We start from the raw sequence: 11,189 nt of genomic DNA, 5'->3' as shown, positions 1-11,189 counted from the left end.
ACACACACACACACACATATATATATGTGTATATATATATATATATATATATATATATATATATATATATATATATATATATAGATATATATATATAGATACACACACACACACACACACACACACACACACACACACACACACACACACACACACACACACACACACACACACACACACACACACACACACACACACACACATATCCAAGGCAAGTACAAATATGTCTCCGTCATTGTCCATGCTGGTGTGAATGACCTGAGACATACCTCCCTGGACTACATGAAAAGAGACATAGAGGATCTCTCTGAGCATGTGGCCCAGGCCGGTATGACCCTGACCTTGAGTAGCATCTTACCCTCACCAAGAATGATGCCACAATATGAAGACAAGATGATCAATTTCAACAATTGGATTAAGTATTGGTGTCATTCAAAGGGGATCCAATGCCTGTCAGCCTGGGATGACATGCTCGACAAGCCACGATGCTTCGCTAGGGATGGCTTGCACCTGTCACCCATGGGCTTTCAGATATTGGCAAAGGCTCTTGCTACCCCCATAGTGCCTTTTTAGGCAAGGCTCAAAAGACAAACCCACCTCCATAGGTATCACAAGGGATAAGAAACTAAGAGTAATGCTACTCAACGCCAGAAGTCTAAACCTCAAGATGCATGCACTTGAAACTCTCCTTAGCATGGAGAACATCGATATCTGTGCAGTAACAGAAACCTGGTTCAAGGCTCCTGAGAGCACCCCAGCACTGCCAGGTTATACCTCATACCATGCTTTTCGGCCCCGAAACTTGGACCGAACCAGAAAAGGAGGGGGAGTATCCATATTTTTCATAGATACCCACACCTCCAGGTTGGTGGCACAGCACGAAGCATCAGAGACTATCTATGTGCAACTAACAGTGGGTAAAACTGCCTTCCAGTTTATAGCCTGCTACAGACCACCCCCCCAAACCCAGGAACCCCACTCGGCCTTCCTGAGAACACTGGAAAATATGAAGGTCTCTCCAAACACCATTATATTGGGTGACTTCAACTACCCAAACATAGACTGGGAGCATTACCCTAGCTCCAACACCCTAGCTCAAAGGTTCCTAGAATTTATAAACTCAAACGCTATAGAATAAATTGTTACCACTCCCACAAGAGGGGAAAACATACTGGACCTGATCATCACCAACATGGGGACTCTATGCTCCAGACCAGAAGTGTATCCCTCACTGGTAAGATCAGACCATAAGCTAATCTCACTGGATATTCGCATTCCGACACCACCCCCTGCCCAGAAAACCACAGTGAAAAACTTCTCTAAAGCAAATTTCACACTCCTCAAAACTGAGGTGGAATCCTTCAAAGCCCCCGTGCCTGTGGAAAATACAGCACAGACCGCAGAATCCTTTATAAACGCATTCTATGAACACCTTCAGGAATGCATGGATCATGCAATCCCAAATAAAACCAAGACCCAATCCTCCAAAGGCAGACATCCTGTCTGGTGGACCCCAGCCGTAAACAAACTATACAATAGTAGGAGGAAGCTACTACATGATAGAGCAAAATCCCAAAAAGGGAAGGCATCTCTGATCAGTGTTAGCAAAAAACTACGGGCACTCATAAAATTGTCTAAGGCCAGCTTCGAGAGAAAAATTGCACAGGACACTAAGGATAATCACAAGGCTTTCTTTAGGTATGTTAGGAACCTGGGTGGGAATTCCCAGATATGCTCAGAATTGGTCCAAAATGACAAAAAATACACCGAACCCACAGACATTGCCAACATCCTAGCTGACAGGTTCAGTGCAAACTTCTCCCCCGCCTCCCCACCAAAAGGGCAAATATCTATCCCAGCAGAGTGCTGCCCCCTGACATCTCAGATGCTCAGGTAAGAGCCACCCTCTCCAAAGCAAAAAACACAGCATCAATGGGACCAGACGGTGTCCCGGGCTGCGTCCTACATGAACTCCAAGAAGAGCTAAACCCAAACATAAAACTACTGTTCAATCTCAGCCTTACCACAGGATATGTACCCAAAGAGTGGCGTACAGCAACAGTGGTCCCTCTCCACAAAGGTGGTGCCTCAACGGATCCTGGAAACTATCGCCCCATAAGCCTGACTAGCTTGGTCTGTAAAGCTATGGAAAGGATCATCATGGACCTCATAAAAAAAGATATTGGGGACCTACAGACACTGGATCCTACCCAGTTCGGCTTTGTTAAGGGCAGATCCTCCCTCTTAAACCTGGTCGATTTCTTTGAAACATTTACCAAGGCCATTGACGAGGGGAAGGTGGTCCACACAGCCTACCTGGACCTCGCAAAATCCTTCGATACAATACCCCACTCGGGCATTATAGATAAGCTCACCAGCTTAAATATTACCCCCTATGTCACTAGATGGGTTGCAAACTCGCTCAAGGACAGAACCCACATGGTTAGAATTGCTGGAGCCATGTCAGACTCCAAACCAGTTACAAGTGGTGTCCCACAAGGCTCAGTCCTGGGACCTCTCCTGTTTGGTATATATTTCTCGGAGGTACAGGCCAACACGGAAGGACTGTGGCTGACCAAGTTCACAGATGACTGCAAACTGGGAGCTATAATCGACTCTCCAGCCGACACAAGCATCCTCCAAAAGGGCCTCATAGAAACAGACAACTGGTGCCAGAGCCATGGCCTCAAGCTAAACGCCAAGAAGTGTATAGTCATCCCCTTTGGCAAAAACAAAGTGCCCACAAATTACCACATAGGTGGTAATCCATTAAGTATGGAAGAAGTAATTAGGGACCTGGGGACCCAAGTTGATAGCAATCTCTCATTTGACAACCACGTGGCCAAAGTGGTTAGAAAAACATTTTATATAGCCCACCTAATCATGAAGGGATTCACATCTAGATCAGGGGAGGTCATCATGCCTCTATACTCATCCCGTATCAGGCCCATAATTGAGTACAATGCCCCTTTTGGAATGTACCTTACCAGACACCTGCAGCAATTGGAAAGACCCCAAAAGTACCTCATCAAGAGGATCAAAGGGCTCAAACAGATGCCATATGCTGCCCGGTTAAAGAAACTCCAGCTCTACTCAGTGGCATACCGCCTGCTCAGAGGCGATCTGTGCCTGACGTATAAAGCCATGTCCAACCCGGAATTAATGGACATGCTGCACCTCAGAAAATCCAAATCCCATCGAGCTACGCGATCGAGAGACTTGAACCTCAGCACTGAAATAAATAGGACATGCTGGAGGGACAGATTCATAACCCAGAGGCTCCCTTCACTCTGGATTAAAATCCCAGTCCAGGTTAGGCAGAGTCCCTCATTGACTCTCTTCAAGAGGAATCTTGATGAGTGGATGTGAGATAGTAGGTTTACCCCGGGTATCACTTCTGTGTCACTGTTAGACAGAGGCACAGTATACTAACCTCGAAAAAGGGCATAGCAAAATTAATTTAAAATGGGTGGCAAAAGCCAAACACACTCTGGCTAGGCTTATAAATGCCCTAGGGCAGAAGGGCAGATAGCCTAGTATGAACCTATGAACCTATATATATATATATATATATATATATATATATATATATATATATATGTATACACACACACACACACACACACACACACACACACACACACACATATATATATATATATATATATACACACATGCATACACACGCACACACACACACACACACACACACACACACACACACACACACACACACACACACACACACACACACACACACATATATATATTTAGACACAATAGTGCAGAGTGACAATGCAGATCAGCATCATCACTGAAAGATGCAGAGAACAGCACCAAGATCATTAAACAGAATAAAACATTTTTAATCCAGCGTAAATCCACAAATGCAAAAATGAGGTAGCAAACAAACTGTTGGTCACAAACAAGCCTCTTCAGTGCTATGCTTCATTTCCCAAATTCTTTACCTTATACCTTCCAATACCATGTGATACAACATGTGACAAAAACATAAACCAAATGCAAATAACATTTACACTAAAAATCAAAGCAATTCCTTAAAACCACCTTTATACAAAACACCAACTTTTTGTATCCAAAATCCTTCCTTTCTTTTAAGAACTAATTTGTGAGTACACACATTACATTTCTGGGAAGGGAACCTGTCTACTGCAGTAAAAGTGAAAGTAGCCTTTTGATGTTCAATACTGTGTTTAGGTAAGAGACTATGTATTCTCTTACAATTAAGATCAGTCATATGTCATGAAGTTCTTCGACAAAGAAAGCACATAGTCTGAACAACATAAAACATGCCACAAATTCTTCTCTCTATAAATACAATAAAAAAAAAACGTTTTGCTTATGGCAAAAATGTTAATACTTTAAGTTCTTTTCATGTTCATGGAAGTAAATAACAGACCTTAAACCATTAATTCCATGCATTGTAATAAATCTGAAGGATTTGATCTCATATGGTCAGTTCTATCTTTGTTTGATTCATGACTCCTAGCTTCCGAAACTTTCTGTACCTTATAAGCCCTATTTATGAATCTGTTTTGCATGATTCCTAAACATTGATCAAAATCATCCTTCTCATTGCATATTATGTATGTGTCAAAATTGTGAATAGAGTATATTGACCATAATAAAAATAGAGTGAAATTATCATATCTCAGGATGTAGTTTTTAGTAAAAGGTTTCTGAAAAAACATCATGTTTAGACTTCCATGATTTGGTTTGGAAATGGCAATATCCAAAACTCAATGATATTCAGGCTGTAAAGTTAATTTCATTATTATTAAGAAAAGGCATGAAATATTCAAGGTCATTCATGCTGCCACCCCAAGGAAGCTAGCAGCACTACATATTTATATGGTAAAAATAGATCAATTATAAATAATATCCATTTCCATGAAACCCATATAACATAGATGGGTGCAAAAGTGTTACCAATTGCAGTGACATATAACTGAAGTTAGCAATGGTCACCAACAAAGAATATACTTTTCTCAAACACTAACCTAAGCAACTGCAAAAGAATGTCACTAAAGTCACTCATATGCAGATTTACAGTATTTAACTAATATTCTACAGCCCATTAGCCAATAGGGTGGGGTAATGTGGTATAAAGACTTTCTCCATCAAGGATACACAAATAGATCATAGGTTCAATAACCTCATAATCAGACAAATACAAAAACTAAGTATTTAAATGTGCTCATACCTCATCTAAAAGGAGCCTAAGGCAAAACTCCAAATATTATGAAAGTTATTCTGCCAATGATGTACAATCAAAGACAATAGGTCTACCTGGTACTGAGCAAGTAGATTTATGTATTTTTGGAAGGAGGTAGAGTACTAGCTATGTGTTGATCTGCAATGAGTTTGTCTTTGATAAATAAATCAATGATACCTTGTTCATAGGATGACATTACAAAAAAACTATCAGTGTTTTTTTTTAATTTTCAAGTAGGGTCAAAATCTAGTCTGTGGAAAAACCTCAGATGTTTTAACTGTCTAAATGCCTCCTGAAAATAATATTTTTTTAGACTAAATCACAATAGCCCAGCTTTATCTGCTTGAACAAAAACCTAATCCTTCCTATCACATAGGTTCACATGAGATTACTAACCTAACAGCTCAAGAACCCTTACAAACCTAGCTACCTTTTCTCAAATTTTACCCAATTTTCTGTTCCTTGGGCAAAGACAACAACGGTCATCAAGTGGGGCTTTGAAAATTTTTACATACTGCTTCTGTCCATAAGGGACATGAGTGCCAACCCAGGAGTGAATTTCTGATTTCCCATCCATTGGTCCAGATTGCACTTAAAGATAGTCAGAGAAATGCCCTGCTTTACATGAATAGGAAGCCTATTGCAGAGGAAGGCAGTCTCTGGGACATATACCTGTCTCTTCACCATGATTTATTTATGCAAGAGATCAGGTTTAGATCCTTGGAATGGGTAAAACTCGTGCACTCAGTTTTGGGAATATGCAACATTTCCATTAGGGCTGGGTCAGAGATTGCCTTGTAGGTTAGGCATTGATAATAAAAAATTCAAAGCTTGTCTTCAAAAGTCGGGTTCTGAGAGAAATGTCTAAAAATATCTTTCTTTTTAAGATATAATTAATTAAATAAGGAATGTTCAAAGACCTTAACTGTCGACACAGAAGTTAAAAAGAGAAAGGCTTAAACCTAAAATATGCTTCCTTATCATATAAAGATGTGACATGACTATTAAAACAATAATTTAATTTCAAAGTCCTATAGAAAGAATTGATAATATATCACTTAAGCAGAAAGTACAAGCACTAAACCTTTATTTAGTAAAGATAAAGCAAAATCATCAAAGTAAATTTTGTTAGTACCATGAAGTTGTTAGCTTCATGCTCTGTTTGTTGAGGAGAGATTTGAAAGTCTGTAGAATGAATGTGTTCACACTGTCTCCATGTGCTATAGTGCTTGCACTACCCTCATTTGAACTTAAAGTTTAAATTGTAGTTGAGCATTTTTGTTTCAGGTACGATTCCCCAGTTCAAAATCAGCGTCAGTCACTGAAAAAAAAAGAGTCCAAAGCAGTGTCAAAAGCATGCTTAATACTATCAATGAATGTTAGCCTTTTGCATTCATACTATTTATACTTGCTGGAGGGCCAGAGGCATTAAAAAAATGGATCCATGCTTCTATTTGGCAGAATCTTATTTTGATAATCCTTCAGGTCACTTAGCATTTTTTTAACCTGTGTACAAAACTTTTGAAGTATGGAACAGTCAACTTACCATAGTCTGACTATAGCATAACTTGATCTACCTCACCACCAATGAAATAGTAAGAAATTCTATTCTTGATTAAATGGACAAGTGACCAGTTGCCTGGAACCAATATATATATATATATATATATATATATATATATATATATATATATATATATTTATATATATATGGCGCTATATCATATAATCGAATGCTAACTTACAGGAAACGTTCTTTGTCAAGATGAAAACAGTGAACATTCAATTATGCAAGCATTCACATCAGTAGAATTTTACACAGGGAATAAAAGCAGTTGGCCAACATTCAACCTTCACACACACCACAGTATGTCAAATCCACCCAGCTGGGGAGGTTGTGCCGCCAAACCCTGTAATGTGGAGGCCTACACCCCCACCCCACAGGCCCCTTAACTATGTATACCAACTCTGAGATCACATTACATGGGGAAAAGGCCACATTTTCTGATGTTGACCAACCACCTCCATTCCTGATTTTCCCATTCACATAGTTTAAAATTCACTCTTTTTGTCCTGGAAAACAGTGGTCTGCAAACCTGAATGCTGAATATTCAGTTATCTGAAGTAGACCTATATATATATATATATATATATATATATATATATATATATATATATATATATAGTTACGATACATGAACATATCACTGCTCATCAGAGATGAAATTGCCTAAAACACAAAATATCATGCAATTTATTAATGATTACTAGAGATGAAAAATCAAACATCAAAACCAAATGACTCCAAACATAAACAATGCATTATACTTGCTGTCATCAGTTAATGAACCTAAAAAATACAAGAAAACTAAAACCAATACAAATATATTCAAAAAATACTCTAAAGTATTGATCCCAAATATGCTTACATTTCTGATCATCTCCCTAGCTTCTCTAAAAATATTAAAACAAAACGCATCTTTAAAAATTACTTTTATGATGGATGGCACTGCAAATATTCATGGAACTTTTATATCCTAATGCCAATATGTTTTATGTAATTTAATAATTTTGGTTTATGAAATGCCACCTTGGTCTTCAAAATTGCTTACGTAAGTACCTATATAAATAAGAAAGTTATTCTCATGTTATTAATATGCCTGTATTTAAACTATGATTATAAGTTTTACTTACCAGCATTCCTAAGTTTCTTGTTCCTTAGGATTGATAGAATGACAAGGGTATTTCCAAAGATATCCATAACAGATATAAAAATCATCACACTAGTCAAAAAGATGGTTAAGCTTTCTGGAGGGTTAATTGAGAAAGTAGTGTAATTTGACACTATTACTAAACAATTAATACAAGTATTGTTTTCAGCTAATCTTGTCATTGAACAAACTGAGAGATATATGTATTGACCAGAACCTTAGCTGTTGAGCTGTCTCTCTGTCTTAAAAGTAAAAATAATTTTCCAATCTGATATTTCTGAGGGCTACATTTTGAAGGCTACATTTTGAAGAATTCTTTTCTGGAAACAAAGTGTTTTTGAAATGAATCCTGTACAATGAATTTATCTAACAATTTTACTCCACAGTTTAAATGTCAGATGGAAATATCATAAGCAACACAAAATTAATTGCTTTTAGGAATGTATTGCAAATCTGCAGCATGGCATTAATTAGTTGCAGGTTATTCTCAGTAATCTATAAAAAAATAAAAACAAAAATAAACTTTCTGTAAAGCTCTCTTATTTTGAACTTAGCCACATCTGTCCTCATTTCTTAAAATGTATTGATAAGGTTCTGAAATGCTCCATAACATAATAAAACATGTGGCAGAGTTTCTGTGACAAATAAACTAGTTCTGTACCATGTTATTGCCTGTGACTTTTATAAGAAATGGTGTTCCCAGCAGAATAGAAGCTGCTTGCCTAAACCCATGTGCATTATGTAAGCTCCTTAATTTATAATTATATAAACAAAATCATCAACTGTAAATGGTGATTTTTAATAAGAACTTTACTGCTTCATACAGTCTATAACTTGATTAAGGCATTTTGGGAATAATTATTAAGACTTACAATGTGTTTATTTCTTGCATTGTAGTCACTGCTACTCTGGTTAGAAATGTTCATGAACATGATTAGTGTTTCATACCATCCATTTACTGATCTATTCCCTATTTATTTTATGTCAGCTAACTAAAAGATCGGTTTAATTAATGTAGACCCATTTCAGTCACTGCCTGGACACTGCAGGAGAAATTCAATAACAAATTGCAACATATTAATTATATAAGAAAGGTATACTCAGTTGATAAGGTAGGAAAAGACATGAGGGCAGAAGAAGTTTAAGACAGATTTGAAAAAAAAATGCAAAAGAATGATTGATTTCCAAATGAGTAAGTCCAACAGTTACAGGTATTAAGGCTATGTTGAAAAGATATATGACTGACGTATTAAAACATATAAAAGACAAACTAGTGTATTGTTTATAACTGAAGTGACATTGCAGTATATGCTTGAACAGTGTCAAGCTGCAGTTTTTACTATTCTGTGATGAGACATCCAGAACACTCACAAGCTTCTCATACTTTTAGCTTAATTTATAAGGTACTAATGCATTTAAGACCAGTGGATTGTCTTACTCTGTGGTAGTCAGCTTATTCTATTTCCTAAACAACAAACATTATAATTAGTTTTATTAAGTTGGTTTATTAGCCCTTATCATACTATAACCATATTAATAGTGATCTAAGGAAATAGTTTCTAGTATGGAAATATTTTTGATAATTCAGGTAAAGGGCAGAGTGCAGTAATTTGCAAGTTGCCTGCATCTTAGATGAACTACCCTTTCTTTCAGGGATGACAAAATTGTTCCTCTGATGGTGTCACAATAATGTTCATAACATAGTGTTATGATCATAAGTCTGCATATTTTAATAACAATAATTTGCAAATTGTGTGCATTCTTGCTCATGTATAACCTAATAGAGAATTATATCAACAGTTTATAACAGAACTACAAAACTAAGACATATGATGATGGAGTTCTTACAACAATATTATAATATGTGGTTAATTTTAGAATTTAGTTGCTGTATCAAACGTTAATATGGATTGCTTTAAATGTTTCTGGGTATAATCTGCTTATTTCTAACCCAAGTAAATATACTGGTCTTTAAGTTTGAATAGACAGTAAGACATTTTTGAGAAGTCCAGGGATTGTGTTTTTGGATATTTTTGATTCGCATATAACAACAGTATCAATGTTGGGTATAAGATACAAATTGGGCAGCTGGAATGATAAAAAGGTAAAATAAATGGAGACTAATGTAGCTATCCAGTCATAGATACTGTAGGTATAATTGTTTGCAATAATGAAATCTAAAGCTTGACTTGCAGTATCCTTTTGCTGAGATAAAATGAATCTAACAAAACCTGATCAAAGTCAATAGAAGACAATATTGCACCTCCAGCCATGTCATTTCATTGCCTTTATGACCAAGAACAATTACTTATCTTTTGCTGGGTACTGTAGATAAAGTCTGACCAAGGATGAGATTATCTCTTTAGTTTTACTAACTCTTTCTCATTTTCCTGTTCACATATTACTATATGTAGTGATTGGTTGCAAATAATTTAAGTATGCTGTTCATCAAATGTAGATTAATATTCTTGTCCTCAAATGAGGCAGAATTCATTTAAGAAACAGGAATATGAGAAAAATGTTATATGAGTTTGCACATTTTAACATTCATTGTGATTACATAATTTGGTGATAGATGTATGTTTTATACTAAAATTCACTAAAAAGATTTACAGAAAAAATAATGCACTGAAGCACAAGCAAATCACTCATTTATGAAATGAACGACAGCACAAGAGCAACAGCAACCTTGAGCTGTAAAGGTTAAGCCACTGTATTACAGCCTTTTGTATCTGGTGATGTCAATGCAAGATATACATCTACTGGATATAGATTGTATTAATATTAACATGCTGATTATGTGTTGAAAAAGGCTTACCAAAATTGTTTTATTACATGAAGTCTAGACTATCAATATCTGAGAATATCAAAACCAAAATCATTAATATCATTGAATGCAATACTAACAAAAAGGAGACATTTTAAAAAATGATAAGGTGGCTTTGTCTGTATAGCAGTTGGATTAGAGGATTAAGAAGCTGTTTCCTGTGAACCAGAGGTTTAAGGTTTGATTCCCTCAGCTTTAATTGACTAACTGTGTGGCTTTGAGCAAGTCACATAATCAATCACTACTTCTAAGTTGAGTCTGGAAAAGGTCCATGGAGATTAGTGTTATATTCATGATAAACTAAATAAATAAAATTATATTTTGAAAATTAATGTTATTGTCTTCATAGCTTACACCAACTTAAACCTTCTGGGCAAGACAGAGAGATACTAGACAGGGGTATAGCCTGACTGTC

General features: G+C 36.6%; 1 protein-coding gene across 1 annotated transcript in view; it reads right to left on the bottom strand.

Annotated features, from left to right (window-relative positions):
- LOC122808300 (melatonin receptor type 1C-like) overlaps window positions 1-8,129 on the bottom strand; it is a 54,721-nt gene extending 46,592 nt beyond the window's left edge. The window contains exon 1 of the mRNA XM_044079266.1: window positions 7,931-8,129. Within this exon, the coding sequence (XP_043935201.1) occupies window positions 7,931-8,129 (199 nt within the window). The remainder of the gene's footprint in view (window positions 1-7,930) is intronic.
- Window positions 8,130-11,189: the final 3,060 nt, after the last annotated feature.

Source organism: Protopterus annectens, chromosome 8.part0 (genome assembly GCF_019279795.1).
Source record: "Protopterus annectens isolate FY-2018-M chromosome 8.part0, PAN1.0, whole genome shotgun sequence".
NCBI lineage: Eukaryota > Metazoa > Chordata > Ceratodontiformes > Protopteridae > Protopterus > Protopterus annectens.
This window is presented reverse-complemented; position numbering and strand designations above follow the sequence as displayed.